General features: G+C 39.7%; 1 protein-coding gene across 1 annotated transcript in view; it reads left to right on the top strand.

Moving 5' to 3' along the window:
- LOC146308507 (netrin receptor UNC5D-like) overlaps nucleotides 1-19,745 on the top strand; it is a 254,613-nt gene that overhangs the window by 136,857 nt on the left and 98,011 nt on the right. The window contains exon 2 of the mRNA XM_084745856.1: nucleotides 8,004-8,210. Coding sequence (XP_084601982.1) covers nucleotides 8,004-8,210 — 207 coding nt within the window. The remainder of the gene's footprint in view (nucleotides 1-8,003; nucleotides 8,211-19,745) is intronic.

Raw genomic sequence — 19,745 nt, 5'->3', positions numbered from 1 at the left:
CATCTGAAAATTTGATGACATGGGGGGGTTGATGCACACACTATCCTGGTTGGTTCTGTACAGAGAAAAAAAAAGCAGCAGAGAGAGGACGCAAACCTGTTTCTGTAGAAGTGGTTTGAGTACCGATTGTTGACCCTGATCATGCGCTGACTTTGTGTCAAGAAGTCAGTTATCCACAGGATCAGCTGGCATTTGAGGTGGAAGCAGGACAGCAGTTTACCTGCCAGGATATTAGGTTGCAGCGTGCTGAAAAGTGGATGAGAATTTGGCAAACATCAGCCGCTCTGCTGCCTTCAGTCTCTCCAAATCACTATGCGTGTGCTGGAGCAGCAGTCATCTTTCTCTGTGTGAAGTAGCCTGGGCTACCACCCAAAGGCTTTACCAAATTAGTCTAGTCAGCTAGGGGCTCTTTCCCCCTCATTTTTTTTAGATTTTCCCTAAAAGCTATGAATACATTGAACTGGCATAAGAGACCACACTAACTCATTGCTTTTAATTTTGCATGTTGAGAGATGGAGTGTTTTCTGTATTTGAGGAAATGAAAATGTTGGTGAGTTTCCTTACAGGTTGCATCACATCCAGGACCACAGTCTGTTTGTGTGCAAGACGAATCGAGAGGCAGAGAAAGAGAAAGGAAAACAGATAATCCTTGTTTCGTCCCCGTCTGCAATTTTTGACCTGTAGATTTCCATACTGCAGTTTGTTTTTTTGTTCACCACTGCATAATTTTTATTGGCAAACAAAACTGTCTTTGGTACCATTTTTTCCAACTGAAGCTCAGTAATGTATTTTTCTCCTGCAGCTTGAATAGATGCTGTCGGATTGTTTTAAACAAAGTGGGTCTGGTAAATTAAAGGGACAGATCACCCCGAAATCAGAAAAGGGACTAAATGGCACATGACTTGTGGTGCATAAAGCACCAAAAATTAAGTTCCTTTTTTCTTGATGTTTATTATGATTATCATAAGGATTATTATTACAAGCAGCAGTAGTAATATTAAGATTACATGTGGCTGACATTGAACCTCAGTCTGGAAAGGTTACTTAGTTTGTGTAATGTAACTTGTGTAATGTCCTTTTGTCCAATCCCAGAATCCAAATCTGTATATTTTCCAGTGTTCCTTTTCTCTTGGTGCTTATGATGATTATGATAATGATAATGTGGATTATTATTATTGGTTGTAGTAGTAGTATTAGTAGTAGTATTAGTAAGATTACATGAGGTTTGAACCAACAAGGCTGGAAAGGTTGTACGGTTTGTGTAATGTAACTTGTGCAATGACATCTTTCAACCATAGTGGGGTGCTGTAGGATTCTGTCTTGTGACACTCACATGTGCAACTGATAGGCTGACAGATGCCCCTCATTGGCATAATTTGTTGCCAATTGTCATTTTTTTGTTGGTTTATTGTTACTCTTTCAGTGACATTGCTACATGTCTTCGATCCAGCTGTATTGTTTCACAGTAATTTGGAATGCTTTTCATTTATATTACATGCAAACACAGAGTATATATGAAAAATGCTATATAGCTCTCAAATCACACTGCTTAGTCTAGTGTTTAACGTGGCAAAAACATGGCATTGTGGAATTTAGATCAGAATGTGGATCAGTGATGTGAGTCTGATACCCAATGAATGCCTTGCGTCAATATCAGGCTCATACCAAACAGACTGGTGACATTTCTAGAAACGAATTTATTTATGGCACACTTTTCAAATTGCAATTTTTAATCTTCAGGCTTGGGGGAAGTTATCAAGTATTTTCAAGTCAAAAGGCTCAAGTCCAAGTGAAGTCATGAGTCACCGGCGTTAAAACTAAAGCTATGAATACATTGAACTGACATATGAGACCACAGTTACTCATTGCTTTTAATTTTGGATGTGGAGAGACGGAGTGTTTGCTTGAGGAAATGAAAAGTTCCCTCACAGGTTGCATCACAGCCGATGCAGTATTAGCAGACTGTATTTCCAGGACAAAAGTTCGTTTGTGTGCGAGACAGACCAAGAGACAGAGGAGGAGAAAGAAGGAGAGAGGGTGTCTGATAGAGCCATCACTCAGCCCTTTGGCAGTGATATCTTGTTTTCCTCTCAGACTAGGCGAGATGTATCTGTGCCCCTTATATGTTATTGCCGGGCTGAAGCATTGGTTGTAGATCACTGTGAAAACTGTGAAGCACGGGGCACAGCGGTCTCCTGAGTGACGGCGGCGAAGCATATTGGGGAGAGATATTGGTCTTCGGCCTTTTCTGGGAACATGCATATGAACTAATAACTGCCCTGCACCAAACTGACACCCCGCAGTACTGTCAACACCATCACACTCTGCAGCAGCTTTGTTTGAGCCACATTATAACTAGGGCTTTAGTCGACCAAAGAAAGTCTTGGCCAACTGAAATTCTGCCAACTACATTATCTCTAAATTAACTAAATTAGCAACAGTAGTCTAATGGCTCATTTACAACCCTTTAAAATAGATATGTCCATCTCAAACTATCTAACTGTCACTGCCCACATACTTCCATGCATTATGGTGGCATGGATGTTAAATACATCCACTATAGGGCACATTTTGGAGTCAAAAGTTGCCCCGAAGAAGAAGAAGAGTCAGAAGTCACTGATAACAGCAAACATGGCAATGCTGGAGGAGGTTACAATAATGTAGTGGTTTGAGCAACCATAAAACAGATCTGACATGTGGAAGGAGAAGTAAGTGACAACAAACTGCATTTCAAATAGTTTGGGCTTTTGAAAGCTTCTTCTTTATGTCCTGTGGTCATGTCTCGCTTGAACTATTGACTACAGACTATTGATTCCCACCACGACTACCAGTGGCACAGATCCATTTTTCCATATCTTTAAGCTTTCAGAAAACATGCACAAATATGGACAAAGTACTGCATGTGCGTATGCGTATATAACATTTAGCATAAATGAGCCTTTAATGGGTGCTAATTAAAGTTACACAGTGTTGTCAAGCATTTGAATTCCTGCTTGCTCACTCACATACAGCAGCAACACAAATATACTTGTGCACTGCAGTATAAACTTCCACAAAAATCAACATGAAAAATGACATGACATGACAATATTTGTGTCCAACCTACTACTTTTGTTATTTAGTTTAGCTTTAAATGAGTCTTAATGTTAACACTTACACTTAACACTTTCTTGACTGTCCGTTAATATTACAGTATTCAACCATATTAACTGCTAACACTACGTTCAACAGGATAACCTACAAAATAAACACAAAAACAACATAAAACATGGCGAAACAGCTAGCGAGTTTCAAGTCAAGTCACAGGCAGCCCTTCTGATTAGCTGAATTAAAAAGTGATTGTCAGCTAGTGCGGGTAACATATTAGCGAAATTTGTTTTTTGGAGAGGATTGCAAGCTTCTGATTTGCCAAATGAAAACATGACTGACAGCTACCACGCCCCTCTAAACGGTCTCCCGTCTGCCGGGACGCCCTGCTCAATAAAAGCAGTCTGGCGCAGTAATGTTAAGGTTACAATGCACGCACGTTGTCATCGAAAATAAACTTTTTATCCAACCAGCTCCTCTGTCCTCTGAGGCTGGCAGGCCAATGTAGGGTACTTTGACATGGTGTCAATTAGTTTGGAGCCAATTAAATGTTCAGTAAATAGCCTATCACTCAAAAAATAAACTACATCAGGTCGGCATAATAGAGTAGAGTAAAACTTTAATGTCCCCAAGGGGCAATTTGCTTTACAGATGGTAGTCCAGCACAAATACATCATACACAACACATCACAGGATCCATATCTCTGACACTGGTGACATGAATGAATTATGAAGGTTGTAATTATAGATTGTTAAAAAAAAAAAAACAACCGCAGATGGAATAAAAGACAACCTGTATTTATTAGTGCTACCTTTAGGGAGACGAATCCTCCACCACTGATAGAAGCATCTTCAACTCAACATGTAAAGGATGTTGAAGGTCCCTCCCATCCTTGAAAATAATGGATTAATAGTAACACCAGCAGTTTTGCGACCAATGAGAACTTGCTCAGCGTGAGTTATCTCATTTCCATGTGTGTACTTACTACAGGGCGCGGTGCTGGAGGGGCGTCCTATAGTCCTTCCTCAGTGTTGCACTTTGTGATCTATATTCAGCTATTTCAAGAGCAAAGACTACGTTATGCTGTTCGCGGAGACAGTTAAGTGCTTGTGTTTCCCCCCAGATTCACATGTCCCACCAGCAGCCTGAGGTTAAATCACACCAAAGTGTCTTTTCTCACGTCTCGCCTAATCTGTCTGCTGCAATACTATCCCACCTGCTAAATAAAAGATGATAATATGAAAAGTAAACGGACAACTAACTTTGAAATAAAGCCTGTAATGCTTTGCTAAACCTTACCGCTGTTTATGATTATATTTGAAGTATTAGTTGCACCGGCATTAAACTGTCATGTTGGCAAGCATCGGTATAATACCTGATCTATTAACAAATGAGTCATTACATGGAAGGCTGTGGCTTTGTTTGACAACTGTGTGTTTGTGTATTCATGTTCCCATCTATCACAGTCTGGATGCGCACTCACGTCTATGTTTTGCATCTATCCAAACACAAACACGCCATGTCAATGCTCCGTGCACTAAACAAATTGGAGCACTCTGTACAAGAAAAGCTTGCCTGGGGCTAGTCATTTTGAAATTAAAAGCATGTCTCTTTGTTCAGCCTCAGTTCCAGGAACGAGGGAGAGAATGTGAATGTGTCGCACCGAGGGGAGAGGAACAACTGAGCGAGCGCTGTGATTTTCACAGCCAGGGAATCACACAGAGTCTTTTATCTATTCCCCTCAATCAGGAGACATCCGGCAGGAAAGGTAGGAGGATTAGATTAGCTAGAGAGCAGCGAGAGAGAAAGAGTGAGTGGGTTCTCTAATCCTGATGGGGTTTTCAGAGGTACACCCATCACTGTGGAGGAACACGCGGTGTGCAGCGGGGAGCTGGGATTGGGAGGGGTGGGCTGTGGGACGGTTTGCCTCACTAAACCCTTCACACTTGCATGAAAGAGGTTCCAGCAAACTAGGGGATTAGACAGAGTGTAATTACACTTGCGGGGCCTCAGAAGTAGCAAAACGTGCACTGACTGGAACACACCTCAGACGGGCAGGGGAAGAAGGGAGTAATGCCTGTTAATGTGTTGCCAGTGTGTTGTCTGTGAATTCTTCAGCTGAATTAACTGTCTGAGAGATCAAACAAGTCTTGGGACGATTGTAGATCTGCCTGATCTATAGTAGGCAGTCCAAATGCTGTTTGATTTCAATGACGTGTTTATACCAGTAATTTATACTTGTTGTTTCGTACCCAAGGCAAGGATACCTGTGGATCCTGCTCGTTGCCATTTTTAACAAGTGGTTATCATGCAGTGTCACACCTTTCTATTTCAAAGTGCTTGTCAGAAAGAACTTACACTTACCGTAGGCAATAGCTGGTTCGAAAGTAACACTTTCTATATGTATATATAGCTCATTTTAAAAGATAATTTTTGAGATAAAAACTAATTTTCATCATGATCTCCAACCCACATGTGTGCTCTGTCAATACCACACCTTATTTTTGTACAAAATTTGGAACAGCTTAGGTGTAGTTTGGCTTTGAAGGGAAGCTGTGCATTGTTGTTTGGTCGGGATATCACAACATTTTTGCATTAAAATTTCTGAAAATGCTACGTCGTGTACTTACATCATCCCAAATGTTTCCAACAATGTTCAAACACAGAGGAATCCAATTATTTCAAGGTAACGTGCATTTCCTTCCAGCCATTGCAAGCGAGGAGCACGTGACTAAACGTAACATGAATAAATTTTAATATTACTGCGTCCATGAACGTGATTTCTGTCTGAGTCATGTCAGTTAGATTTTCATGATGGTTGTTTAGAAGTGAAAACAACAACTCACATGAGGGTGGGCAACTTCACGGGGAGATCAAAATTGTTTTAATGTCAGAGAGACCTTTAGCGGCAGAACGTACATAATATAGATCATCTGACAATGCCCTTGTTAATAACATATTGCAAACATATTATGTTCTTTATCTTGTATAATAAACAGTTGTTAAAATGTGTTTTCAGTTTCCATTTTTTAGTTTCATCAAACATTTTACACCAACAATAAGAACAGTGTAAACATGACTTATTAGTTAATTCGATCTTATTTTAAATTCAATATCAAAAAAATGACAAAAAAGGACAACAAGACCTCTTTCTGTTGTTCTCACCCTGACTCTTGTAATATTCTGTTGGGGAAATATGATATATGTTGTAAATAAATGCTGTAACACACACAGTGTGGCTGAATTCACTGCAGAGAAGAAGAAGAAACCCTAGAAACCCTAACCCAAACTTCAGGATGTGTTAAAGTACTAAATTATCTGTGTAATGATCATGACACTGACAACAATAAACACAACTTGTTAAACAAAAAAAAACATACTGTCTGATTACATTTGCATTCCGCAGTCTAAAACTGCCTCCTGTCACAGTTTGTGTCCAGCAGGTAGCAGAAATAGGAAGACGGACCCAAAATACAGAGAGCAGGCAGACTTGTGCAGTTCAAAGTGATTTTATGTCTGAACTCAAAACCCAAAGTCAAAAAGTAAAAGCTTACGGGGAGTATGCAGGCATCAGGTTAAAATGTCCACAAAAACACACAAGTCCAAACAGGGAAACACTGGGGGAAAAGGCTAGAGTGTTTGGCATCAAAGACTAAGGTGAACTGGCAATTAAGGAAGGAAAGACACAAGACTAAGTACACAGGGAAGTCAATTATGGACAGGTGAAAAAAATCAGTTACCAAAAAAGATGGAAAGAACTGCAGCAACAAGATAAAATGGAAGACCTTCAAAATTAAACAGGAACTGACTAAACTACACCCCAAACCATGACATCCTCTGGGTAAAACTCAGTATGACTCAACTCAGGTAAAACTTATCCACAAGATTTCTTGCAGTTCTAGTTAGTGTCATGTGCTGGACGTGCTGACACGGTTGGAATTTCAGACTCGTTTGATGATCATCGTGTTACTTTCATTCCGTGTTACTTTCGCACCAGCTCTCCCCTGTATAGTAATAGGCAGTAATCATTACAGCAGGATTGCGATGAAATAAAAAACATGTTTCACGTCCCGTCCTGGAGCTCTGCTCTTTTTCCCGAGAGTCTTCCCCTGAAAACAACCTTAAAATCAGGATTTCTCACCATCAGCCAAAACTACACTTACTTGCTGTTGTTATTTGTAACCCATACAGACATGAAAAACATGATGTATATTGAAGCAACACTGCAGTTGAGATAACCCTTTCTCAATGCCTCTCATTTCCCAGAGGAGCTAAAACACCTCAGCCTTCAAGAAATAAAGAGGTAAAAAAAAATGTTAACAAACAATAACACTAATGACATAAATTATTAAAAACTTAACAAGGATGCTAGTATTCATAGTAAATATTTTGCAGGTTTGCAAAACAAAGTGCTGCCCAGCTTTCTGCAAAATACCCTGTAGCATTGTCTGTGGTCCCTGTGTACTTGAAATATTAAACACTGTGGCACTCGGGAGGATTTTCTCTACAGTAGACTAACTGTAAATTATGGTATTGTAATGCTGTGGCGGAGAATGGACTGTGGGGATGGGGTGATGTTCTGTTGTTGTTGTGTTATTTCTCATGTTGTGCTCGAAAGCGATTTGTTTCAGGGAGACGTCGCTGTGAGGAGTAATGGCTACTGGTTGGGTCTGGTTTCAGGGCGGGAGGAAGGGAGTGAGGGATAGTTGAAGCCGGGGGAAGACGAAGTGAGCTGGTTTTAGGGTGTTTTGTCCCTGTGTGTTGGAGATTTAACTGCAGGGTTAGTCGCGGCGAAGAAATCCGAGCCAGTTTGAATCAGCCATCTTGCTGTAGTCGATTAATAATTAACTTTTCTATTCCGTTTTGATCAGTCGTTCTATTTAACTCCTCTTTTAATTCTTGTTTTATTCTGCAGGTCCCCGAGGTGAAGCCCTGCAGCATGGCCAGTCTGGGACACTGCCCCACTTTCTGGAGGAGCCTGTTGATGCTTACATCGTCAAGAGTAACCCCATCAAGCTCCGGTGTCAAGCTCGGCCGGCTCTTCAGATCTTCTTCAAGTGCAACGGAGAATGGGTCCACCAGAGCCAGCACATGTCTCAGGAGCACACAGACCTGACGACAGGTGCAGTAAACACCGATTAAATATTTATACCTATGTTCATTTATATACAGACCAGAACATTTTAGGTGCAAGGCCTCTTGGCCTGTGGTGTGGTCAGTTTTTTGAGGGCACAAAGGCCAAATGCCAGGGTGGTAAGGCCATCAAATAAAACACGGAAATTATTCATTTAACTTAAGGTTAAGGGTGATTTTATTTTAAATGGATTAATATAATGGATTTTATTAGACATAGGCCTAAATAGATAGGAAAAAGGATTTATTTCGCAAAATAATTTGTTATTTGCAGTTGATGAATACTTCTTCAAACTCCTGAGTCAGTTAGTCCTGAACTAATCAGAGTCACTGGACTTGTTTGAAAATCGGGACGGAGGGTCAGGAGGACTAACGTTATGTTTGTTGACATTAATGTGACCAACATTATTCCGTAATACTCGTTAGGCACTTCTTAGGCCACTGGGTCAGCTCAGTCAACAATACATGAGCACTGCGTTACATTATATGTTGAGTTTCTTGTCTTATTCTTTTGCTAATTTATTAAGCTGTAGTCATTAACAGCCCATTGTGTTTTACTTGATGTTGCCCAATAAGAATTCAGAATCTCAAAAGACACTGAAAAAAAAATCTGTATTGACCGGTAAGAGGCAGAGGAGGACATGCCAAAATCAGCTTTTGCAGTAAGAGCGGGGCATCGAGGGCACTGTGGCCTCAGGGCAGATAATTTCTTGAGAGGCAAAAGGCCAAACTGAGGGGACACGGTGGCCATGACCTTCATGGGCTGCATGAAATTCCTGCCCTGATACAAATGGACAAACATGCTGTATTTGTAGCATCACAATGTTTGTTAAAAATAACTTCCAGGCAGAAACCTTGAACGATTTCTTTTTTCATGATGGAACTTCAAAAGTGTTTTTCTTGAGTTTGCCCAAAGCAAGTTTGGCTTTATTCACATGGACATATGTATTTCAACCAAATTAGGTATTGCAGCATTTAGTGCAGTTTTGTGCAGCAGTTCGAAAGAGTGTTTGATTCACAGCAGTTATGTTTTAAGCAGAAATAATCAGGAAACTAGACAAGTGCAGATCTCTGCCCGACAAGAGATGGTGAAGCACCTGCTGCAATTTCACCACAAGTGCCAGATGCAACCAGCAAAGATTTGCAAAGTTGCATCAACATTAACGTGACCCCACATAAAGTTGTTTGTTTAAGTCACTTGCCAATGATCATATAAATTAGAAGAGTCAGAAAACAGAATTGCTGTCTCAAAGCTGCATGCCTCCACCCACCACTCAAGTTGCAGTTTTACATCCATGTCTGTCCAGACTGACATGATGTATGTAGTGAAGACTCTGGAGCAATGTAAGATGGAACTTATTACTATATTGGCCTGTAACTTTGAAGGAAAAGGTATTCAGCATATTTTTATCACTATATTGACATGTATGATTTAACTGAATAATGTTCAGTGAGAAACATGCTGTACATGCTGTACACATTATGATGTCACAGTGAAGTTTTCCCCCTTACCTTATAGATATAAAATGTCATCAACCCATCATTTTATCCAATAAGATAAATGTGATTAGTTCATTCTTGAGTCCAAGTCATCTTTTGTGCTAAGTTTGAAGATATTACCTCAAGGCACTGAGGCACGATACTGAGGGTTTTCCAAGATTTTTTAAAAATTCTCAACCACAGAGGTCCTTCAGCACACAGTTTTGAATGTACACAAAAAATAGGCTCAGGATCAGTCCAGGAGGATGCAAAAAATAGCTCCAGACAAGATGTGGACCCCTTGATCATGTATGCACACACTCATACACACAAATGTGTCTCATGTCTCTACTTTATGAGATCAACACTGTGCACAATCTTTCTCTGAAACAAATGGGGAGAAACCAGAGGAAACATCTTGGTGTTGCTATTTTGCAGCATCAGCTGCAGCCAGACCAAGATGTCGAAGCTGTTTACACAAAACAAACCAAGCGAGGACACAACTGGGAGAGTATCATTGTTTGGACCATGAACTCTGCCGGGATTGTGCCTGGTTTCAAAGATATTTCAGGCTGATTTAGTCTGACTGGTGGCGAGATGTCACCATCCAATGTGTTTTCAAAGACACCAGTACAAAAAATAAGCACAGCAGGAACATCAAAAAGGTTGGACCACCATTTTTCATCTTTAAACTTTACTCTTATGGCTGAAAATGACAACAGAAATAAATACATTTGTCTCACTGCAATTCAGATCAACTGACAGTTGTCTACTCAGAAGTGACTGTTGATGTTCGTGTAACGGCACAGTGATTCAGTCTGTACAGGATATAAAGACAGACATTTCAACGTAAATGATATCTTTTTCCTGTTAAACCTTTCTCCTGTCACATTAACTTATGAGTACAGCATCCATTTCTGTTAGCGAGGACTTAAGTCTTAAGAATGAACTTTGCAAAAGGGGCTTTATGACAGTGCCTATAGCTGTGTCCAACCCTGTCCAACCCTGCAAATATGTTTGCCTCACTTCTTTACTGCACACTGTGTGTCACATTTGATTTGAGCCGAAATGACAACTGTTAGACCATGAAAGGCACCAACTTGTTCAATTTTAGGATTTGACTTTGTACTCTGAATGGTGTCTTTCACTGATGCAACTTGCTGAAATGCAGTTGTTGTTGTTTTAACTTGAAGAAAAATGAAGCCACTCAACCACAAAGAAAAATTTACTTTTTATTTCTTTTCTAAAGCCCTTGTATGTTTCTATTGCATCATCTCACAATGGGTATTACATGTCTCATGAATTCAGTAATGATTGTACAGCAAATTGGCAAGAAAAGAATTCTACTGTATTTTTTCCCCTAAAATGTACTTGTATTGTAATTAAAGAGGCTGATTCTCAAGTATAAGTTCAGAAAAGTTACTTGCTTTAATCCAGTGGGGGTAATGTTGGATTCAAAGCTTCAGGATAATTAACATGCTTGACTATTTTTTCCAATAATCTTGTTTTTAATGTGTTGCCCTAACAAGTATCCATGTGCGCTGAAAACATAAAAATATTACCTTCACTAATAATTAGGTCCTAGGTGAGCACTGGACATCAAATGACCACTATGTAATTAGAGTATAACTTGCTGAAAAAGTTGAGGATGGAGGTGAAATATTTATGAGCCTGCCTTGGCTGCTATTAGTTCGACAGTGTTGATGCTTCACTTAACACACAGCACCAATCAATATCTCCCCCCTGAGTTAACAATGGACCTCTAAATTTTTACTGCCTCTGGTCTGGATTCATAGCTCTGCTCCCATCTGGCTCCTTATCACCATTCATATCTGTTTCCACTGGGACAGACACGAGGATGGAAAGAAATACAGAAGGGAGAGGACTGAGAGAAGGAGAGAGAATAAAACCAGAAAAGGAGGGCATCTTAATATCCACCTGTGCATGTATCTCATAAAGTAGAAAGGACGGTCCTGGCCCGGACTGTCCCAGAATGTGTAGGGCGGCGCTTACTATTCGGCAAAACATGGCAATTGCCTTATGCCCCAAGCTACCAAGGGCCCCATAAACTTAAAAAGACAGTGTTCTTTTTTAACTTTCTTCTAATTTAATTACGTCTTTCTAAAAATCTATATGCTAAAATGCCATTAGTGTGCTTAAAGGAGCAATATGTAGCAAATGCACCTGCAAAAATGAGTACAGCAATCTAAATAGCGAGCTGGAGCTGTAGGTTAGATATTATATAGATATTAAATAGGTTGAGCCTGTGGCTGAAGAGAGTTGTTTCCCCTCGCCCCGCCCTCCCCAGACTCTGGAAAGCTCTGCAAACTTTTGTTGTAAGTTGACAATAACACGCAACGAGTCCACAACTATAAGTTGATCCGCTGTTTATAACTGTCAGTTGCCTGTCAGTGTAAAGTTTAGGCCGTTGTCCTAAAGACAGAAACCTAGTGCTATGAAAATACGCAGTCTTGAGTTTGAGTTTAGTGAGTACTGCCTGCCAGTCTCCATAAAGATTTTGCTCAGTTTAACTGTAATAAACATATACAGCTTCTACAAGATTATTAATGATTTTATACGACTCGTAAATAGACACTTACTCATTTGGTGAATATTCAGCATTAATATAAATTCACCCAGCATGGAGACTTCAAAGGGGGAAACCACGACTGCAGCGTTGAGAAATGAGTATTTTAACTTAGCACATTTCCTTGACCTCTAAAGACATGTCATGGTCATTTTATGATGAATTACAGCTAATATATTACAGATTTCTCCTTTAATTCATGAGTATCTCAGTTCCCTCCCACTAATTTGATCTCACTGACATTTGCGTAAATTATTCAGGATGACAGTAGCCAACTCATGTGAACAAACAGCATGACTCGGTGTACAGACTGTTGACAAATGAAGCTCGTCCATTAGTGCTGAAAAAAGGAGGAAGTGGGAGGATACTAAATGTCAATTCTCACCCCAGCCACAGTCTTGCTAGCTAGTGTTGTCTATCGTGATAAGGGAATTGTTTTTCCTTCACTTAGGCTCTGCCCACAAAAAAACATCATGTTTACCTGCAGAAAAAGGGTCTATAAACAAGCTCAAAAAAAGGAAGTGTGGGAGGATACTAAAAGATAATACCCACCCCAGCCACAGCCTGTTCAACTTCCTACCGAGAGATACAGAAGTATCCACTGCCATTACACCAGACTACCGAACAACTTCTTTCCTGAGGCTGAGCCTCAATTCATTCTCTGCTCTCCTCTATGAATAAAAGTTTATTTTTATGACTTATCATTTGTTCAAGGTTTGAAAAGGGAGGAGAACAGGGGATGTGGTGGGTCCCATGCCTGTGTTTGCCTTAAATTCGCCCCTGAGGATGTGTTCCCATAAGTACAAGCTGCTGGAGGATGGAACATAATAGAGTGCATGTGGAATGAGGGTATTTTATTAGTCTTTATTGTGACCTTGACCTAAAAATGTAGAAGCTCGACAGAAATAGATTTGAAAGTCCCCTCAGAAAACCTTGATGGGTGGGTTTTGTGAAGTCTGTACCAAAAAAAGGAAGCACTAGCAAAGTTACGGGGCTTTTCCATTGGTCGAGTTAAAACATGCCACGCTGATTTGAAGTTTATTTACTTTACTCCTTAAAAAGTTGGCATTTCACCTGGATGGGCGTGGTTTTGCGTAGCAGTGCACACACCAGCATGTTAATGAGCAAGCTCCAGGATTGGTCAAATTTGCAGAAAACTGTAGAATTTGTAGAATTCACTGGGATTGTGAAATAAAGTGTTCATGCACCATTTTACAGCCGTCTTCAGTTAAAAGACACTCCTTTAAGCGGGTAGCTGTGTTGTAGTGGAGATGCAAATCCCCACTGTGCTGGGCTGATGTGCTGAGTCAAAGCTAAGCCAGCACATGCGTATGTATGGAAAAGGATTTTTGGTTATTTCCCATACATGAATGCATCTCAATGTTTGGTTGGATTGTTACGCTGTAGAAGTTCTCGGCAAGTTTTTTGTGTATGCTGTTCTGAGGGCTGCTTCCTGTCGATCAACACCTCAGACTGTTGCTATAGCACCAGTGCTCAAAGCCGAGGTGACAGCCGTATAGAGATGCAGGCAACTCTTGCAAACTTTAAATTTAATGAAGGCAGAAAAAAAAAACAAGCTATGCTGTTTGTGAAGAAGCTGCTAGAAACTGCTGGCATAAACTCATGACTTGATCCCCCTGCCAATAACTTTTCTGTTTTTCTTTGTTGTTTTTTGTTTTGTTTTTTTTACATGTAGACTGTATGCATTGTCCCATCTTCTAGCAACATTTCTTTGAACCATGAGAGCATTTTTCTTTTCTTTTTTTCCCCTAACCGTAAGGATGTAGTTGCTTAGCTATAACTTTATTGTTTTGGTTCACTCTCACTGGTCTCACAGCATCCTTTTCTGCCACGGAAGGCGGTTGTTTTAAGCAAAATAAGCTATAAAAGTCCTCTGTATGCTCCCTTCCCAGCATTAAGAAGCAGGCAGACGAAGTGAGCAAATAGCTGGAGAACATGGTACATTAATTAACATACTTTTTGCCTCGGGAGGTGGTGGAGACCAAAAACAGAGCTATAAGAAGAGCAATTATTGGACTTACATTCCTCAAGTGGCCAGAAGAACAACACTGAATAAATGGTAAACTTGCTGCAAATCTGCTGGATGTGTAAATAAGCAAGTCTTCTGTGTCGCTTCCAGGTTTTTAGTTAAAATGTGGATCATATATACATTCTGTGTTCACAGTGTACCCACAAACCTCAGTACTGTAGGTTTAAACATAACCATATTCTTAACCATGGTGAATTTGACATGGTACTGTAAAAAGGACTTGATTGAATATTTCAGTCTGGAGAAATTAAGCCATGATAATGTTACATGCAAGCAGCAGCTGGTTCTCATACATAAAACCTACTGGAAAAATGTCACAAATGCAGTTGGGAGCATTATGTCAGTAGTTTATTGGTAGATTTGTCACTCATGAATTTTGTTTAATACCCTTACAGTGCAGTAGTTGGTTAGCTGTCAAAATTTCTCACCAGGGTTCAATATTGATTTGTCATCTCAGCGTGTAGCCTTGTAATTAGTGATGCCATGGTGAGGAAATTTTCCCAGTGGTTCATGAACACATGACAACACCGGTGTTACCAGTTGCACTGAACATTTTACAAGGAAACATATCAATATCTTTAATATTAGAATGCTTATTTTGAAATTTAACATTAGAGCTTTGGATCTTTCCCTTACATTTAAAAGGATTAGATTAAAAGGTTGGACCCCAAACTGACCCCAAACTCTGTAGCTAGTCTTCTTATCAAGGCTAGTTTGATTTAGCTAACTTAGCCTAACATTTAGTTTGCTACAACATTGTGTGAGATTTTTTAGTACAACCGAATCCTGAGTAGGACACCAGTGTTAATTGCGGACTATTAATAGTGAAATATTACAGTATGTCAGCACAGCTTTGCTGCTGCCTCAGACAACAACAACATAACAGTTGCCCTGGTGACAGACTGACAGGATGAAGTTGATGTTTTAGACAAGTTTGAGAGGGGAAAGGGAGGGATTTTATTTTGTTTAGTGTGTAAAATGCTCTAAATAGATAACCAAATATTCTAAATGAATAATAATGTAACTAACAAGTTTTACCTTATTTTTTTTTTTTACAATAAAAATGACATTTTTCAGGCACCAGTATTGGTACCATGTCAGTTCAACTGTTAATGGTACTTTTATACCGGTATAATTGTAGCGTCCATCGTCCAATTAAATATTAATGACAGGAAGAGATGGTGGAGACGGTGGGCAAGTAATGTAATCTGTAAGTGGTATGTCCAAACGCTGTATAACCCAAACACCTACTACCTGAAAACCTACTTGTAATCACACACAGGATGGAGCAAATTGAAAATGGATGCAGCAGTTCAATACTTGAGTACAGAAGGTAAACCGCAAAATTTCCATGAAGTAGTGGCCCTCTGGCATGACATAAAATATCTAGAAACTGTTTCAGCTCTTTTATTGGATGCTTCAAAAAGGAGGAGGACAAAATGTCCCCAAATTAATGCCAATATGATGTGATTTTAAAGAACACTAGACCTGGCCATCTTTCACAGCCCACACTTGGTGCGACTGCACACTCCAACCGCCTCCCTTTGAAAGCAGTAAATAGATTCAAATGTTAAAATCATCATTACTGAATACATCATTTGTGCACAGAGGAGTCTTTTCAAGCGTGGAATAATTTTTTAGGTCCAAATAACAGATTCCACGTCCCTCCTTTCAATCCAACAATAAATGAGCAGGAGTATAAAATTATTCTCCTTTAATGTTGACTGTTTTTGCTTTCATATTTTTTCTCCATTACATATTTATTTGTTTTTTTCAGGTAAATTATGACTGTGGTTTTGAAACTAAAATGCAAAATATAATAGCCAGGAGCAATATTGGCCATCTTTTTTGTGGCTTTGTGAAACAAGAATGATGTATTTTCAAATACTTTTTAGTGAAATTGTGTAAAAATTTTAGCAAGGTGTAAAAAATAATAACTTGATATGTGTTTTCTAGTTATGATCCAAGAATATCAAAATTTCATTTATTATTGCAACAGACTGAAAAGAAATATCTTCCACTTTATCATCTGGTTTAGGAGGTCAATACCTTTTTCTCTTTCAGGAGCTTATAACAGAATTACATATATTTCTTTAGTATTCACACATTTCCATACGTGGTATATAAAGTTGTCTGTCTGTATTCAAAGAGTTCGTTTTTTTTTCATGGCACGACTTTTGGTAGTTTGTCTGGGTCCATCAGACCATCATTTTAGTCTAGACAGAAATTTCTCAGTAATTATTGAAATTTTACAAAGACATTTATGATTTCATTCATTCACCAGAGAATGAATCCTGATCTTTTGACTTATCATCAGAATCAACAGTAGGTTGAAGACTTCACTTATGCAGTGAAACCTCCACGTCTATTGGATGAATTGGCACAAAATGTGGTGCAGATATTCACGGTTTATCGATGGTGAATCCTGACTACTTGGTGATCTCTTGACTTTAACATTTTTAAGATTTTTTTGAAAGATTTTTATGCTTTTATTAACTTTTCACAGTTTTGAGCGAAATGCCTCGACAGCTATTGGATGGATCGCCCTGAAATTTGTTTTCCGACGTTCACGTTGCTCGCAAAAGTAATCTGGACAACTCTGTTGAACCTTTAACCTTTAACCATTTGGTGCCATCTTCAGATCAAAATGTCACTTTGTCCAATAGTTTGACACTAATGGAGTGCGAGTTACTTCATGCAGTCAACTCGAGCTGCATTACTATACACACATGACACACCTCACTCTGCACATTCATCCACCAAACACACCCTCCCAATTTGGTGGTCTGATTAAGCTGCAAAATTTCCCATCTCTCCTTCCGCCCTGTCAGTGCACGGCTATCCTGCATCAGTATCACTGCCTGTTCTTTCAGTCGCACCATCGCCACCGCGTGCAGCCTCTGCTGGAGTTGTTTAAAGGAACAATGTGTAGGATTTATTGGCATGTAGCAGGAGATGGCAAATACCTTGTTTCACTTTCCCCTTCCAAACATGCAGCTTAAATAGACCACCTCTTTTAGACTGCTGTCTTTTCTTGTCTTGTCTTCCGCGTATTGTTGAAAAAATAGATTTGAGACATAAAAAACACTTTAGGTTACGTCTGCGATTGTGTTTCTGGAATTACAGATTTTTATCATCACTGTTCAGAGAACCGCCTCCTCAGATGAGGTCAGAGAGCATTTTCTAGGCAAGGATCTAGTTAACATTATGGATTTCCCGTAGTTTTGAGGAGTCTGTTCAGAGTGCAAAACTTTTTATTTTCCCAGCCAGTCAATAGATTACAATTGATTATTTTGGCTTGAGAGTGAATTAAGGGGTTGGTGGCTGGTGATAATTTTGTGCCTTGGTTTAAGCTAATAAAAAATAACTTGAATTTTCTAAGAAGTTGAAAATATTAAACAGTCTGTCCCCCACAGTGTCTGCTTAGAAAGATTCTGGTCCTGGACAATGTAGCTAAAGACCCCTGCTGTATAGGCTACAAATTAGCATTATTATTAAGCATATGCTAAATATAAATCAGCATGTGTTTTCACTGTCCTTTTCTTTTTCTTTTGTTGACCTTCACTCGTTCATTCGCTCCCTCTTTGTTGCGGTCAGTCGTTTAAGAATTTCTCTCCCACAAAATATGTAAGCTTAAAATGCATCTACTAGTATTATAATATAGTGCGCTCTGCTTGAAACCCTGAAGGGTGCCCAGCATGATGATGTGAGGCTTTGCTGCTTGGACATGCTTTAGTATTCACAGGTGTGGGATACAGAGGATTTCTGTGGACATGACCAGGGTTTTAGCGAGTGTTTCTAAACAGACTATCTGTCACCGGCGGTTTCCAGGTTACTGCTCAGGCTTTATGCGCAGGCAGGGGTGGACCAACATGCTACATGTTGATAAAATGAACATCTCGCCTCAGCTGAGGCACTTCTGGCTGCTCATCCAGTTTCATCAGTAGGAGGCAGTTGAACAGCTGTATCTCAGTACAAGCTATTATACTCTGACTCAGGTGGTAGAATGGCCCCTGGGTTCAGCAGCGAGCAGGGGGGCTGTAGCTATTAAAGCAGTAAGCTGTGAATTAAATGCAGACAGACTCAACAACACATGCCCTAACGTTGTTTGACCAGAGGGTTTGAGGCGGAGGACAGAAACCGTGTCTGTCCAGAGGCATCTAATGCAGCTAGGGAGATATATTTTAGCTTTGTGTTGTGTTGTTTTTCTCAGATTCAGTCTTAGCTCGATGTGCCTTACAGGAGACAGAGCGGCAGACAAAGGAAAGAAATGTAGAAACGGATAGAAGAAAATATCCATTACAGCTTCTGCGAATAGCTGCCTGTTGCCATAAGCAGAAGAAAAGCTGGCACAATATAACGGTCTCTTCAAACTGGATGGGTCGTGTTGTATTTCTCAATCTGTAACATGTGCAGCAGAGTAAAAAGACATTTTTAACACCATGTAATGGCTGAATATTTCATACCTGCTACTCATCGTCTCTGTGAGCTAATCCTGACTTCTCAACTTTCCAACAATGAGCACGTGTGAGCTGTATTTGTCTTTGCTTTTTAAAAGTTAATGCAGAAGAAAACGGGATTTCTGTCTATGAAATGTCAAATATAATGAGATTCCAAACATGTAGGTTCTTGAAACCTGTAGATGTCTGATGATCTAATCCCACAGGTATTAGTATTACAAGAGACTTCATGTGATTTAGAAAATACACCCTTCATCTGTGTTTCGTGTGGTGCAATCGCTCAGTAAGTCTTTATTTTACTCAAAACTACTGACATTATCGCCCAGATATGATGTTAAGGCTCTGTGTAACATTACAGAAGCAGATTGTCTGTTCTTCAGCAGCCACATGAAAGGTGCAGTAAGTTATTTTGCAGCCAGGACATGTGCAGTACTGCCGAGAGCATTGAGCTGGTGGGCGACACACTGCGAGTTGGGCAGTGCCTGATTTTGGCTCACCTGTTTTCAGCAGGAAGTATTTGCGACCTGACTGTTTTGAGTGGCTGGACACACAATGGTGGCTGCCTGGTTGCCATCTTTAGTGTATTATAGTGAAACAGCACACTTATATGAAAACACTTAAGGCTAGAAATCCATATTTGATCAACACTACGCATAAGCTGCGTTATAATTTATTTTACTCTAAATGGGACCATAATTTACAAACTGAACATTATTCTGTATTGAATATGACCTGAAACAAGTAATGGAGACCATAGAATCACTAGAAAACTGTTTACTGAGGTAACAAATCAAGTGAGAAGTGGGGGTCATTTTGTCATAAGCATAAAAAGAAAAAGAAAAAAAGTTTAAAACTTTTTACGCATTCAGAAGAGTGAAGTTAGGTAACCACACTGCTATCTAGCGGTCGGGGTATTAAACACAAAATGAAACTTGGCCACAAATCTTA

The sequence above is a fragment of the Lutjanus erythropterus genome, chromosome 20, assembly GCF_056507025.1.
Source record: "Lutjanus erythropterus isolate fLutEry1 chromosome 20, fLutEry1.hap2, whole genome shotgun sequence".
NCBI classification, from domain to species: Eukaryota; Metazoa; Chordata; class Actinopteri; order Lutjaniformes; family Lutjanidae; genus Lutjanus; species Lutjanus erythropterus.
Note: the sequence above shows the minus strand (reverse complement) of the source record. Positions and strands in the feature narration are given on the sequence as shown.